The 15,891-nt window shown below is 36.8% G+C and overlaps 2 protein-coding genes across 3 annotated transcripts in view; one reads left to right on the forward strand and one right to left on the reverse strand.

Annotated features, from left to right (window-relative positions):
• Positions 1 to 8,613, forward strand: part of LOC124856755 (RNA-binding motif, single-stranded-interacting protein 2-like) — a 43,339-nt gene extending 34,726 nt beyond the window's left edge. Inside the window, exons 7-14 of the mRNA XM_047347563.1 lie at positions 10 to 119; positions 299 to 342; positions 539 to 632; positions 875 to 925; positions 1,952 to 2,062; positions 2,172 to 2,252; positions 2,739 to 2,826; positions 3,180 to 8,613. Coding sequence (XP_047203519.1) covers positions 10 to 119; positions 299 to 342; positions 539 to 632; positions 875 to 925; positions 1,952 to 2,062; positions 2,172 to 2,252; positions 2,739 to 2,819 — 572 coding nt within the window. The 3' untranslated portion in view covers positions 2,820 to 2,826; positions 3,180 to 8,613. The remainder of the gene's footprint in view (positions 1 to 9; positions 120 to 298; positions 343 to 538; positions 633 to 874; positions 926 to 1,951; positions 2,063 to 2,171; positions 2,253 to 2,738; positions 2,827 to 3,179) is intronic.
• Positions 8,614 to 9,936: 1,323 nt separating this feature from the next.
• faim2b (Fas apoptotic inhibitory molecule 2b) lies at positions 9,937 to 15,365 on the reverse strand. Of its 2 annotated transcripts, none has more exons than XM_047348102.1 (12): positions 15,169 to 15,365; positions 14,096 to 14,141; positions 13,898 to 13,965; positions 13,743 to 13,807; positions 13,598 to 13,651; positions 13,468 to 13,518; positions 12,988 to 13,027; positions 12,856 to 12,893; positions 12,678 to 12,765; positions 12,499 to 12,594; positions 12,204 to 12,257; positions 9,937 to 10,983 (listed from the first exon to the last, which is right to left on the reverse strand). In XM_047348102.1, the coding sequence occupies exons 1-12, from the start codon at positions 15,181 to 15,183 to the stop codon at positions 10,834 to 10,836; spliced, it is 765 nt and encodes a 254-aa protein (XP_047204058.1). In that variant the 5' UTR covers positions 15,184 to 15,365; the 3' UTR covers positions 9,937 to 10,833. The 2 variants fall into 2 exon arrangements, with proteins under 2 accessions (XP_047204058.1, XP_047204057.1); XM_047348101.1 differs by having other exon boundaries at positions 14,096 to 14,144.
• Positions 15,366 to 15,891: the final 526 nt, after the last annotated feature.

Raw genomic sequence — 15,891 nt, forward strand, 5'->3', positions numbered from 1 at the left:
CTTTCTCAGCACCCACAGAGCCCTTATTATGCAAGTTTGCAGACGGGGGTCAGAAGAAGAGGCAGAGCCAGGGGAAGTATCTCCAGAATGGAAGGCCCTGGGCTCGAGACGGAGATACGGTAACAATGCTTTAATCGCCTGTCTCATGAGGACCTTACAGCCAGATTTATTTTTTTTTTCAAAAGTTTTGTTTTAAATCACACTTTCTGTGTTAGCTGGCTGCTTTCGAGTACATGCTGTTTCGCGCCGGTGTTTGCATGATCTCACTGGTTCCGAATCCTGTGTGTTGTTTTCCCAGGGAGGAATGACGCTAGCGTATGACCCAACAGCCTTACAGAATGGGTGAGTGAGCGGTATGCACAGACTGACAGAAACAGCCCCAGCCCTACAGTAAAATAAACACAGCTCACAAACCTTAGTGGAAGGTCGCCCTCTGCTGGTCTGAAATATGGCTGATTTACCTGGAGACAACCTGTGCAGTTTTTACATGAGGTGGCTGTTCTCACAATGTTCTAAGGATGTTCTGTCTGTTCAACAGTTTCTACTCGTCACCCTACAGTCTGGCTCCGAACCGAATGATTGCTCAGACTTCCCTCTCGCCCTACATGCATTCTCCTGTCTCCTCCTACCAGGTGAGACATTTCAAGATAATTATTGTTTTTAGCCTTACAGCTTTTTTTATTTACATGCATAAGAATGATTACATGTCTGAGCTAAACCCCTGAATAAATTCACATTATTTAAGCTAGTAGACCTGCATTTCCTCTGACCCTTTTCTACAGATGTATTGCAGACACTATAGGGTCCGAAGTGTTAGTGACAGTAACTAGTAAAAAGTACAAATCAATTTTGTAATTGTGTCTCGTAATTACAGGTACACAGCCCGTCCTGGATGCACCACCAGTCATACCTCATGCAGCCAGCTGTGAGTATCACAGAAGACAATCTTGTACTCCACTCTGTTATTTAAAATAAATATGGCATCCATCCAAAAGCAAAAAGCTAACTTTAAGTGTAGGGATAATAAATAAAATATACAATTGAATTCTACTGAAAGTAGATGTAGTTCACTTCTTTACAACTGAAGAGGCATTACTTATGACACAAAATATATGGTTCTATCCTTTTAATGCATGGAAGTCACAATGATTTAAAAGCTGTTTTCTAGGATATGTGTGAGTGTTGATTGCAAAGTTGCATGTAAGCCATCTCATTTGATTTTACACGATCAGTGTTTACACTGCCACCTACAGGTCAAGCAGTGTAAATTCACAAAAACTTCAAGCCAACATGGCTTTCAGTGAGAAATACCTATCCAGCCTATATCCAACATACATTGGCTGAGAAGCAGGGTACACCCTGAAGAGCTCGCCAATCCATTATAGGGCAACACAGAGACAGTCAGGACAGACAACCATGCATACACACACACACTCGCCTCTAACCTACAAATGCATCGGGAGAACATGATAACGCAATGCAGAAAGATTATTCACCTGAATTCAATCATTTGGACAGGTGAGTGAATACTTTTGGCAATACCGTGTCTGAGTCAAGTGAGGATGATGCTAGTGATAATGTCTATGAATGTATCTCAGAAGAGGACTGGCATATGCTAGATGTAATGACAGTGGTACCTAAAACAGAAAGAGAAACTTTCAGGTGTCTGGAAGCTCAAAGGCTCATTGTTTCAGTGTTGGAGCTCTGTTTTTGTGTTGCTTAGTTGAATTGGTATGCCTAAGTTCATTGATGAATGTAATTTAATTTTTTTAAATGTCAGTATCTTTGTTGCTTTTGTAGACTCATTTGTTGTTAAAATACAGTTTATCTGGGAAGATTCTGAAAAGTCAAGAGGAAAGAGTCGAATGAGGGAGGAAAGAGACAGCCTACTGTGTGTTCGACCCATGCTGTCAAGGATTAATTGAGTGTTGGTGCTTCTGTGCATACACAGGGTACAGTGCTAACCCCAACAATGGAGCATGCCATGTCCATCCAGCCCACGTCCATGATGGGGCCTCTCACTCAGCAATTAAGCCACCTGTCTCTGGGCAGCACGGGCACAGTCAGTATATCTTTCACTGACAACCGTCTCACTGGTTTCCTGCCCTGAAATCCAAAGGTGCATTTATTTATGTCAGTCATTCATGTTTTCCTTTCTGCCTTCCTTACAGTATATTCCAGCCAACACTACTATGCAGGGGACCTATATCCCCCAGTACACCCCAGTGCCTCCCCCCAATGTTCCAGTAGAGGTAAGAAACACTTTCAACTGCTTGCTTGACAACGTGATGTGCATGAATAATAGTTCATATGGTGTGACCTAAACTGTATTTCTAATAGTGGCTGACTTTAAACACCAAAGTAAAGAAAGTTAAAGTTCAAAGGGCTAACCAATAGATTAGCTTCTCATTTGAAAAGGTTTTCATTGGGGAGCTGCTAATGACTATTTTTCTCACCCAATCAATCTACTAGTTTTTAAATAATTCATTAATCTTGACTACTACTTTTCCACAAAAGCTATTTTATTTATTTGTTTTTCAACAAACAAATTTTGGCATTTAGTGTAAAATAAAAAAAATGTAAACAAAGACTTAAAGTGCAAAATGTAGATATAAAATGGCAACTCCAGCATGACAAAAATGAATAAAATAAATTATTGAAGCATGAGATTTAAGAATACGGTAGTGGTGTTCAGTGTTTTTGTTTTTTTTATCTTTTCCCTGAACTTTTTCCCTCAGGAGAATGGTGGCCAGCAGCAGCAGGTTGCCATGGAGAATCCGGCAGAACATACAAACTACTCATACCAACACACCAAGTGAAGCTAAGGTGGGAAAGAGCCATTTTCTGTGCACGGATGCAATAAGTATGGTGTTCGTAGATGACTTCTGAAAATTGGTTATACTGGGTTTTATTCATGGGTATCAGAATAAAGGAGCTGAATACTTTTTTTTGATTTGCTGTTAAGAATGTAACTTTTAAAGGGCTTGTTAGAGAATATGTACTATAACATCAATCACTTTACAAGTATGTAAAAAAATGGAAACCAATTATGATCTATCTGGTTTAAGCCCCTTTTTTACTGTTTGATATCTTTCATTATCTGTTATTTTTGTCTAAAATATGCACATTGTTGTCTGAGCCCCTTCAAGATATTAATACTGAGTTGTGAATTTTTTCAGCTCCCACCAATGAGAAGCCGCAGGGCGGGAAACGAATCCAACCAAAACAGGATTAAGCTGGAAGAGATCTCTACCATAACCAAGCACCGGGACTTGAACATGGATAACAAAAGGAACATGTGTGTGCCAGTGAGTGTGTTTGTTTGTACTCGTGGGTGTGAATGTGTCAGTGTCTGTTTGTTTTTGTGTTTTTTTTGTTTTCTTCTTTTCTTTTTCCTTAAGAAAAAGGACAACAATTAACTTCATTGAACTCTTCAGCTCACATCCTCAAGATTTGACCAACCAAAGGTGGTAATGTTCTTCAAAGCAGATTGGATCTATATTGAGAAGTGAAAAAGGAAAAATAACAAAGTTGTTTAAAGAAAATGTAAAAAAAAAACAACAAAAAAAAAAATAGGAGAGGAAGACATGACACAGAGCATTATTTTTTGTGGTATAGCAAATTCTTATTTTTAAAAAAAGCATTCTGGATGTTTCAGAGTGATTCAAGGAAGAGTTGAAACACAATGTGTCTTTTATTGATGTGTAAAATATGCAAACTTTTATTTTTATTTTCTGATGTCTGTTGTTTGACATTCTATTTGCAGCAGCAGCAATTTGTACAGATTTCAAAACCTTTTACTGGTCTGATGTGTGGAGTCATTCTAAACCGTTTAAAGCTACTTCTTCTAGTAACTGCTGCAGAGATTTCTATTCACAAATGACTGAGGATAACATGGACTGTGCATAGCTTTTGTTTATTTAGACCATATCAGAATAAAAGACAATCAATTATTTATATTTATATTTGAATCATAGTTCTATTTTTCGGAGTTTTGAATCACTGAAGCGTACATTTATTAAAGAGAAGTTATAAGAAGCTGTACTCTTTAAAGACAAACTAAAATGGACTTACAAAACTTGACCAAACACAGTAATGGGTTCTCTAAAAAGACTTTTGTTTTTTGGGGGCTTAGTGACTTTTAGTCATGTATTTATCAGCTAAAAGGAACATAAAAATGACTTGTGTTTATCCTGTTAAGTTAGATTGCAATCTCATAGCATACTCTTGTCTGTGCATAGGCATGGGCCGATGTCCTGCAGTTTTACAAAGTCATGGTTTCGAAACACCGAAAATATTGCATCTCGCCAAAATTGTAACTATATAATATGCGATAGTGCGATAATTTAAGGTATTATGTTGAAACACAATTTGACAACAAACTGAAAGAATCACCATGTCTGTCAGGGAAACATACAGGCTAATACAGTCTAGCTAACAGGACAGCTAATCTAGATAAATATCTAGCTAACATTAGCTTTTCAGACTCCAAACATAACTTTACAAAAAGCAAAACATCAGAAAAGATATAATTGTGTTTTTCTTGTCAATTCGCTCTTGCTAAAAGTAGTGTAACCAAAAATGGGAAAACTCACCTGAGCCATACCCTTTATTAAAAGCTATATATTTGAGTTTGTATGTTGATAGAAAATTTGGCTACAAACTACAATACTTGCCGTACAACACTCCTGGCCTTTCTTATCAAAGAGCCGAATGGAGCAAGTACAACAAGCATCCATAGGTTAGGAATATATAGATTTTGCTGGTGTGTATTTCAAATGTTTGATTAGCTCTCCCTAGGTCTCTCGTGTTCAGCTAACAGGGATTTTAAATTTTACCTCAGTTACTTCGGTCTTCATCTTAAAAATATCTAGAACTTATGCTGATTTAAAATCAAAGACATTACATAATACTAAAAAAAACTAAGTTTCAAGCAACAGTGTTCTCTCGTTCTGCTTACATGTGTCAGTGCATCAAAACTAAAATGGCTATAGATATGGATTTTTATTATGATAGCTATAATAAAAATCAATATTTTAGTAGCAAGTAAAGGTAGTACATCTTTGCTTTTCAATAAAGCAATTTGGCCATATCACAGTTTTGTAGCCAATTTCCATCTAGTTTAGTAAAGCCTGTGAAGCTGCAGATAATACATTTCAGCTGATTCTGATTTATTTTAAGAACTACAATTAACAGCATTTAAAATATTTTTTTCTAGCCTTCCTGCTGTGATGGGGTATTATTTGTAGTAGGATTAAAGCCACTTTGCATATGAGAAAGGAGCCTCTGTAAAACAGGGTTTTACTGTCATTAGAAAATTGAAATGATTGAAGTGTGAACATTTTAAACTGTCTTTAGCATCCTATATTAGTAATGAGCCTAGTTAGCATTAGTAACAGTTAAGTGCTGTTTTGGATGTGAAATGCTTTAGAGAATGTAGATCCTTACCTTAACAGAGAGACTTTCAAAAGGATGCCAACATTTCTAAATTCAACATGCCCCATGGCACTTACACGTCAACAAAATAAAATAGATCAACTTTGACAACTGCCTGTTGTCAGCCTGTTTAAAAGTAGCTGCCTGAATGAACAGCAGAGATGACACAGTAGAAAATGGCATCCTCTGAAAAATCTCTTTAAACTTTTTGCCCTTCTTTTGACTTCATCTATAAACACATTACTGATGCTGAAAATAGCTAACTTTGAGTCTTCTTCCTTCTGTAACAAATTCCACGCTAAAGAGTGTTGCTGTTAGCCAACTCTGGTTACCAATTCCTCTGTGCTTCTCTAATTTTTAACTTTATTCAATATTAGTGTTTCAATACCTGTTAACTCTGGTATTTTTGCTTATGTCTATTAACCCAGCAGGTTCCACACCGGCCCATGCCTATCTCTGAGAAGTGGTTTTAAGCGGTTTTTTTGCAGCTAGCATCAGGCATCCTTTAATTGTCACAGGGGTAAGGTGAACACGCTTTAGAAAGAAGCAGTTCAATATTATGTGTAAAAAGAGCAATGCAGTTGCTAAATTAAAATGTAATTTAGTAAAAGCAATGAGGGAAATTAAATGGAAGACTTAGAAAATCCCACAGAATGATTTTGCCTGACAGAAAAGGGAGCGATAAGTCTTTTTTTCCAATGCTGCTGTCACCTGAGTTTGATTCTGTCAGTGAGTTTTTTAGTTTGTAGAAAGATTTTTTTTTCTGTTTTTTGTTGTTTCTCTTATTTTGTTTGTTTCTCAAAAGATTTGCCTTTTTTGATTAAATGTTCTTAGGTTAGATTCTAGCTGTAGAATTTTGCTCTTCACTGAGATTAGATGTTAGTTGTTTTCTTCAAATGGTTTGAGGCTGTTCTCTTGTCCACATCAAGTTTTATCTTGTTTTACTTTCCGTTCCAAGTCTTGTGTCGTCTGTCTGTCCTCATATTGTGTCCAAACTGTTTGTAGGAAGCCTTTCAGAGCCGAGAGCTCAACCAAACTGACTTAAATGTTGTGCTGATCTAAAGGATTTATCCTGCTTCCTGCTGCAGTGTTCAAATACCAGTCAGCACATCAAGTGAAGTGAAGCTCCTGTCACCATGTTCATTCAGATACGTTTACCTGTAAATGTATAGACACCAGAACTGTAAGTACTAGTAAGTAGTGGTGTTTTACAAAGGACTGCTCACAAGACCATGGAAGTGCCATTACAGATGATTCTTACAGCCTTAGTGAGACTGCAAGTCTGAATGAATTTGTGGGAGAGCCAAAATTCTGCAAAAAAAAACCAAAAAAATAATGAAGCCTTACTGATCCTTCTCTGGATAAACTGCCTGATTTTTACAGAATTGACTTTTATTTGTGTATATACTATGAAAATGGCAACAGGCTTCTTTGCATCTCATATAGTTAGTTGTTACATCAGAGTAGCTGCTGGTTCTTGAGGAACTTTTTTGCCATTCTGTTTAAACATTTTTCAATCCAATGAAAGGTAGATGGTGTCTGTCTTAAGGCTTCACATTTTGCTGCTTTACGTTTCTGCAACCAAAGATGTTGTAGCCATCTCCGTTTTAGATCTTGCGTCTCACACAAACTTTGTTTTGTTAAGATACTATTTTTATTCTGATGAACTCAGACATTAAAATAGGGTAACAAGTATGCAATCATGCTCTCAATTATGACTACAGGTTAAGTTGTCAATTTATTCTTTCAGTTGCAGTCCTATTAAGATGATGTGTCAAAAAATGTCCTCTAGGTACATTTTTTAACATTTGTAGGGTGGGGTTTCCTGCATTGTAAATAGGAAAGCTTTGAAGTGCATGCAAACACAGGTGAATTTATGGGGGCTCGACACACATCCAGGAGGATCACAGAGTGCAGCATGTTAAACATGACAGTTTTCAGACACAAGATATTTTGTAAATAGTCTTCCTTTCCTTCCACCTCCTCTCTCTTTACCATTCTATTTGTTTCTTTTTGTGTGATTTATTGATTTTGTTTTGTTTTATGATTTTATGACCTGTCCATATAACATCGTGACTATCAAGTTTTCAGATTCAGTGCACCATGAAGGAAATATCCAAATAAATGCTATTCCATGTGTTAGCCACCACTTTTCATACAAAAACCATGATGTTTGAAACTATGAAATGACCATGTGTTAGTTGCAAAGCAGTGTTTATTTATTTTTGTATTTTTTTACAACAGAGATAATGTAACAAAAAGTCATATTTGTAAATGAACTTGTCTTTTAATTGCAATATTATAAGAAAAAAATACTCAGACTAATTATGTAGATAGTACACACAATTTAAAATTTTAAAATAATTTGTTGCACTTACTAATATTTCAAATGCTCTTTTTTTAAATCCATCCTCAAGTCAATTTGATGGCTTGTTTCATAGTTTCAAATTGTTTCGCTGCTAAGATAGGATTTCCAAGCAGGTGGTTTTAGGCAGTCCAGCCTGGGTTTTTACAGTGTTACACATCTGTTGTAGTGAGATCTAATGGCCCAATTTTCTGTTTGCTCCACCTCTCTTTATGAGAGGGCAGGAGAAACCACAGTGGCTATAGGAAGAACAAAACATCCGCTCTAAAGCAAATGTGTGTTTTGTCTTAGAGCTGCCATGGTAACGTGATGGCAAAACCAGCCATTTTGGGTCTGGATTGCTTGTTTTGAGTGATTTACAGCAAATAAAAATCTGATTTCTATTCCACACTAGTAAAAATACCGCTAGGCGTATGTCCTATGAGATCGGCTGAAATTATACTTACTGTACCTTTTATTATCCCTAAAGGGAAATAACTCAAGGAACTAATATTGAACTCTCCACTCTGAACTTTTGTGAAGCATTCTAAAAATCCACTGGGCTCATCAACCTCCCTGTTTGTGAACATTTAATTATTTATACAATAACTCATTTTGTACAGTTTTGTTAGAGAAAAGAGGTTTTCTATTTGGTTTATTTTGCAAATGCCACTTGGCCACTTTTTGTCTTCCTGTGCCAGAGTTGCTAAATTGTCTTTAACTTGTGTTTTCTTTTTTTTTTTTATTGATTGAGACAAGATTTTACTTCTTCTTTGGATTTCTCTTTGAATTTGTCAGTTTTTTCTTTTTTTAATAAAAAAACTTGGTTTTAATTTTGTAGTGAACTGTTTTTATTTCTTTGTGGTACTATCCAGAGAGTAGCTGAAAATTGTACTCAAGTAAGGGTATTGTTACTTCAAAATAATAACACTAAAATAGAAGAAAGAAGTAGTCATGAAATACGGAGTCCGCGAGGGGACATGGGGGAATTTTTTTCTTTTGCGTCCCCACGCAATACTTTTGCGTTCGCTCGCAATACTTTTGTGTCCCCACGCTATACCATTTGCGTTCTCACGCAATAGTCTTTGCGTTATCTCGCAATACTTTGTGGGAGACTTGTTTTTGAGATTTATTGAGTTTCATTTTGAAATCGGCCTTAAATAAAAGGATCTTCAATCAGACTTAAAGACAGTTATTATCCACAAGCTGTCAAACTAGTGAACTCTGGACAATAATACTGCACTGACACTTTTTTGCTAATCACTGCTGCATGATGTGTACTTTTTTTGCACGCCACTTTTGTTTTTATAGTGATTTGAACGGTTCGTCTTATCCTAAGCATTTAATCGCATTGTTGACAGCGTGTTAACCTGCATATAACAAATAAACCATATCAATGCCATATCAGTGCTGTTTGTTTTGTGAGCAATTTGTCATCTGTGCTGCTGTTCCAAAATGCACAGCTTTCTCTAGGTGATTAACAACTTTTGCGAGCGAACGCAAAAGTATTGCGTAGGAACGCAAAGGAAAAAATTCCCCCATGTCCCCTCGTGGGCTCCGTAGTAATGAAAAGACTTACTCAAGTGGAGTAAAAAAAGTAGGTGGGGGATTTTTTCCTTTTTTTTTTGGTCAGACTGTAATCTGAAAAATAAAATAAAATAATGACCAAATTTCAAAAAAACAAATTACAAATAACACGATAAGTGCACAAGAAACACCTTTTCAAACCAAACTTTTTCACGACAATCTCAGTATTGTTATTAAATATCCATGTTTCCAAATATGTCCATATTTTTCCCACATAATTCAATTTGTTTTTTATTTTATTTTGTGGTGGTAATAAGGTATGTTTTTATACATGATTTTTAAGTTTAAAATTGAAAAACTTAGTTTTCAGGGTATAATTTCCTCAAATTTCTTTAAAAAATGCTTTTTAAGAAATCTGTTTAACTTTCCCAATTGGGTCCTTGTAGCTTATATAGGATGACATGTCAGCTGACAATATTTCAGCTATAATTTAAACTTGCCCTTTTTGTATTTGCTTATTTTAACTAAAAGTCCCAGGGCAAACAAACTGACAACTTTTCGCAATAACATTGTAAATGTCCACTGTATTTCTGATCAGAACTTGACTGAAAGTCTCACTGCAAGTCCAATTTTTACTATGCACATAAAGCATTCAATGTATTTCATGAGTCAGGTTTTTAGTGTAGTCAGAATTACATGTACACAGCTTTTGGTTTGTAGAAAAAATTGTTGCATTCCATGTTTTTATTCACTACACAGAACCTTCCTTATGCTTAGACAAGTCATTAATCTGAAGAAAAAAAAACTCCATCCTATCACACCTAAAAGGCCACAATTCAAAAGTTAGATTCAAATGAAGATCTAATCGGTTAAAAGCACTGTGACACACTATACACACATTTTCCGTTTGTGGTTGGTGTTTGTTCACTTTTCAATTAAAATATGCAATTTGAGGTTTCCCCGATTAAGTATTGTCCAGAAAATATCAGTGTTCATTTGGAATCTGTGTTATACGCATGCAGTTCATGCTTACAAAACACAAAGCACACCATCTGAAATGATTCGCAATGCAAAAACAGGTATAAAGGGGAATCTATATACTGCTTTTAAAACTAATTAATAAATAAACTCAACTGAATCAAAAAGACTAGCGTACCATGGCAGATTTACTGAATCTAAACTACAGGTTTAGAGATGTTTAGATACTAATGGAGCCAATAAGTCAGCTCTGATTGTCAATGCTCAAACATATACAGTAGGACTGGGGCTGATACACTGAACCCACACATCAATTCCTAAACATCTAAACATGGGGACAGAGAGCACCGATCAAATATAAAATGTTTCCCAGGGGTAATGTAGAGTACAAACCAGCAGCATGAATGTATAACTGGAATACACGAAGAAACTTTAAAAAGCAATAGACTGCTCAAGAATCTGATCCGATTAAGAGTTAGATATTTATGATTTAATTCTGCTGCTGGGATTGAAGCCAAGCTTTCAAATACTGCCCTGGAAAGCATTCTTCAATCATGGCCGTTTCCCATGAGCTGCAGCAGGAAGCTGAACAGGTAAATGATGTCCAGGTAGAGGCTGAGTGTGGCAAAAACATATTCCTCTGGACTGATAGAGTAGCGCTTGTTTCCTAGGAGCAGCTGTGTGTCAAAAGCCAAAAACTGCAGCAGGAAAAGAAACGGGGAGGAAATAAGTTTCAAGAGTTCCAAAAGTACTGAAACTTTAATTTTGTCATGTTATAACCACTAACTTCAGTGTATTTCATCATGTGATAGACAAAGTACATACATGGTTTTCAAAGGTTTGGAATGAATTTGTATTGAGCACCATTTGAAGTGATACCACTAAATAAAATCCACCAAAACCACTTGGTTTGGGAAGTCATGAAGTAAATAGACTCAACCAGTGTGTGATTTAACCGCAGTATAAGGCCTCAGAGGTTTGTTAGAGAACATTAGTGAACAAGCAGCATCACGAAGACCAAGGAACACAGCAGACAAGTCAGGGAGGTAGTTGTGGAGAATGTTTAAGCAGGGTTAGGTTATAAAAACAACATCCTACGATTTGAACATCTAACAGAGAACTACTTATTTCAGAATCTGAAAATGGATCATGGTGCAACTGCAACACTACCACAACATAGACATCCACCTAAACTGACAGGCTGGGACAGGACAGTATTAATCAGTAAAGGGGACCTGCAAACATCCAGAAATCAGGAGGCAGAATCTGTCAACAGGACACCTATAAATTATACATTAAACATTGTAATTTTGTCCTATGTGGTGGCATTCTTGAAAGAAGTTCATGAAAAGTTCGATTTGAGGTTTGCCATGTAGAGGACACAGCGAACATGTGGAAGAAGGAGCTTTGGTCAGATGAGACCAACATTTATTTCTGGCTTACATGCAATATGCTGTGTATGGTGGAAAACTAACACTGTCGAATATGGTGGTGGCAGCATCATGCTCTGGGGATGCTTTTCCCGAAGGACAGAGAAGCTGAGCAGAGTTGATGGATGGAGTTAGATCAAAACCACACTTATAAGTCAGAACGGTCCAGTCAATATCCAGACCTACATCCATCTGTGACAAGACCTGAAAATCTCTGTTCACAGATGGCCTCCACCCAATCTGACTGAGCTTAAGCTATTTTGGGCAGCAATGTAATTGGAAGGTTAGCAGACACATACCAAAAAGACAAAAGGTGGTTCTCAAGTATTGATTCAGGGCTTAAAATATATGCACACCACACTTTTCAGATTTTCACCTTTAAAAAGAAAATCACACTTCTGCATCACTTTGTGCTTACTGCATAAAATCCCAGTGAAGTACACTGAAGTTTGTGGTTGTAATGTGACAAAAATCTGACCTACTCTTACCAGAGTGAAGAGGATGGCTCCTATCACTGCATAGATGGCATGTAACCAAGGAACCTTGTGGTGCAAGACAACAACAATTACCAAACATAGTCAGGAAGGTGAGTGCGCTAATTTAAGCAGAATACAAAAGAGTGCAAGATTATCTGCTGGGTCAATCCCCTCTAACTGACGCATAAGTGTAACCAGCCACCAAACCCTGAGGCATTAGGGCTAAAACCGTTGTTTAACTCATCATTAATCTCGGCTAATTTAGTCTGATTCCAGAAGGTCCTGCAAAAAAATAGGAAGTACTCACATATCCGAAGGGGACGACAATGGAGATGGTAATGGCACAGAGAAGCATGGCAATACACAGAGAGAACAGCACACCCTGGCAGGACGTTACATCAATCTGTAACCAGAAATGAGAAAATTAAGCCGTTACTGCTGCTGTGCTGCTTGGACAGATGATGGAACATTTCTTTCCCTCCTCACCTTGCTCTGGAAGCTGAACAGGGTGACAGACAGACACACCAGAGCTGTGATTCCCAGACACAGCATCACAGACTTTGTGTTGTAGAAGCTGCAAACATTTAAAAAATAATTTTTAATGCAGCTTCTTGCTACAACAAAATATATATAACCTTGCTTCTGCATGCCAGGTGATATTTACCTAGAAACAAACCCCATCATGAAGGCCATGCTCAAAGTCTTTCAGAAAAACCAAACGAAACAGAATGGTGAAGTGAGCGTCAATGACAACGGGTAACATTAAGAATACTAATATTGGGTGGAAAATACTTACAAAAAGAACTAAAAGAATGATGTTCCAGGGGAACTGCCTCCTGTTATTATAGAAAGAAAAATATAACTGTCACACTCCCAAAACACTAAAGGGAGCCTTTTTGATAAATGTTTTCTTTGACCTCTTTAGCAAGGTTTTAAGTATATCATTATTGATGTTTTGTGCACTTAAATTAACATTTATCTTCATCTGGATAATGTTTAATTTAAATAATAGGAAAATAAAGAGATGAAATTGTAAATAAAAAACAATTATTTGGGGCGGAGGATTTTAATGCCAGGCATCTAAAAATTTAGATATTTGCCAAACTTAACCCTTTAATGCCAAATGTAAAATTTTTAATGCAACTATACCTCTTTAACAAAGTTAGAAAAATATATCTGCACATTTTTTTTTGCTTTTGCTCTCTTTTACAGCTTGATTATCTAAATATGTGAAGACTTGCCAAAGTTAATCGATGTAAATAAATCTAACTCTTACCTCAGATCTCCACAGCAGGACAGTGCAATATAGGTTGCGAAAAACATGATGCTGGAAAAGTGAGAGAAACGTTAATGAACCGTGTGAATGGGCCGTGCGAATCATGATATAAAAGTGTTTTTTTACTTACTAAGATGCCATGTACAAGCTGGGGTTAGTCTGAATGTAAAACCTCACAGGTGCGCTGAAAAGAAAATCAGCAGTTGTCTAGATTTAGTTTTAGTAAAATCACTGAAATCAAAGTGAAAGAGGCCAGAAAAATGCGGCCAGATTACCAAAATGTGAAGAGACAAACAATCCCGACAGTCACAAACAACTGGAGCATGAGGATGGCATAAACCTGCAGGCAGACATGCGCTTAGTCAGATTTAGGATACATTTATTTCTATTTATTAGGTTGCTTTATTTGGTTCAGTTTATATTTAATCACCTTTCTGATGAAAGTCCTCCTGATGATCTTATCATCCCAGGCAAACTGGGCCTCCATCTCGGGATAGCCTGAGAAAATAGGGTGAGATGTGGAAATGTATTATTATTGTCATCAGATTAAACCTTAATATCACTGCAGTAACTAAAAACAAAGCTTTTATCCACTGCATCAAGCTGCAAAGATGGTATTACTCCTCACCTGCAGTTGCTTCCTGATAGCTTGGAGGCTCATTCTCACTCACCACCTGCTTGGGACACAACAAGAGCAGGATAATTAAATCCTGGCTCTGCTATGGACTGATTGGAAGTTTTAACAGTTGAATCTGTCTGGGGAAAGTTTCTACAAGTTATTTATATAGAACAGGTCTCACTACCGAGCAGCCCCACTTGTTTAATTAGTTTGAAGGATTATGATGACCTTCATGTACGCAGAGCGGGGACAGAAAACACAAATAAAACCCCCAAAGTCAGCTTTGCAGATATCACGTATGAACGTCTGATTCGGTTTAAGACAGATTATTGATTTGACATGACACCTATATTTTACCATAATTACGCAAAACCATTTACCATAACGCAAAACCTGATTATTTTAACACTCAAAGCCAAACATTTAGTTTGTGACACAAGGACTTCTGTAACCCATAACTGCTGAGCAAGGTTAGGAATAACCTTAAAAAGCTGATTTACTGGGTAAATATGTGACTAAATAAAACTTAGACTTTGTTAATTAAAGTGAGCCACATTTTGTATAATGAATCTCTTTGACTATGATAATGTCATGACCAGAAACGTTTAATGTATCAATAATGATACAAAAACTGAGGTTGAGAAAACCAAGGGATGTTTAAAGAACAGCTCAAATATATGCAGGACGCAGGTATTGTGACTCTACTGTTTCAGGCTGGTCAAAAGGTTAAAAAACAATTAAAGTAAGATGGATGTGATCAATAAAAAACAGATAGAATATCACACTTCAGATTGTTATGTGCCACACAGTCCTAAAAAGGTTGAATGCTGAAGCATTGGCCTGTAAATGCCTACCCTTCGCCCTGATCACCATCTAACAAAAAGAAAATATTCAGAAAATGACATTTTCAGAGCAAAATTAACACAACAACCTAAACAAAGGAATACTGCATCAAAGAGCTCAGTTTTATCTTTCAAAACATTTCATTCTCCGCACACATATGGATTCATACCTGTTCATGACATTTCTTTTTAAAATATACATATATCTAGTTTGGTTTGAAGCATAAAGACCTTTAATACCTTTGACTTCTTCATGATTTTCCCTTTGTGCTCCTTTCAGATGCTGAGAAAGGTTTCCTTTCAGCCCCCTGATGTGTTACTGTTCCTTATTTTGCACAAAATTGGTTAGTCCTCAAACCATTGGCCTCGTTTGCTCTGGTTATAGGGGTCCCTTTGACTCCAAAAAACGATGAGTGTGGAAGCACAGACAGTGTTTGTGGAGGAGTTGTCGCTCTGAATTTGTGCGGATTACACAGCTTTATAGACCGGTGTTACGTTAATCTCTCTCTAACCCTGATCCCTTTCCCCCCTCCTTCTCTTGGGCCTGATCAGTTCACTCCAGCACTCTCCCGGCAGTCCCAGAGTGCTGGGATCAAGCCAGGTAGAACCAGTGTATTTTGCCAAACAAGGGTTGTTATTTATGTCACTAAACCAGAGCCTCTTAACAATTTTAGCATCCCTAATTGTTTTACTGCTCAATAGGTAGACTTAAATAACCTAAAATACTGAATTACACTTGCATTACATAACGTTTTTAATCCGCTGTTGACAAAACAGAGTGGAAGCAAATACAGATCCCATTTAATCTACATATCACCTTTTACATTATTGTTTAATACTACAGGATTGAGATTAAGAAGGTAATAATCAATGCATGCTGTATTTTTTCACACACCTGTGTAAATCTTGCTCCTCATCTCATAGTTACTGTCAAACATGAACTAACATCTGCAGGATATATTT

The sequence above is a fragment of the Girardinichthys multiradiatus genome, chromosome 20, assembly GCF_021462225.1.
Source record: "Girardinichthys multiradiatus isolate DD_20200921_A chromosome 20, DD_fGirMul_XY1, whole genome shotgun sequence".
NCBI lineage: Eukaryota > Metazoa > Chordata > Actinopteri > Cyprinodontiformes > Goodeidae > Girardinichthys > Girardinichthys multiradiatus.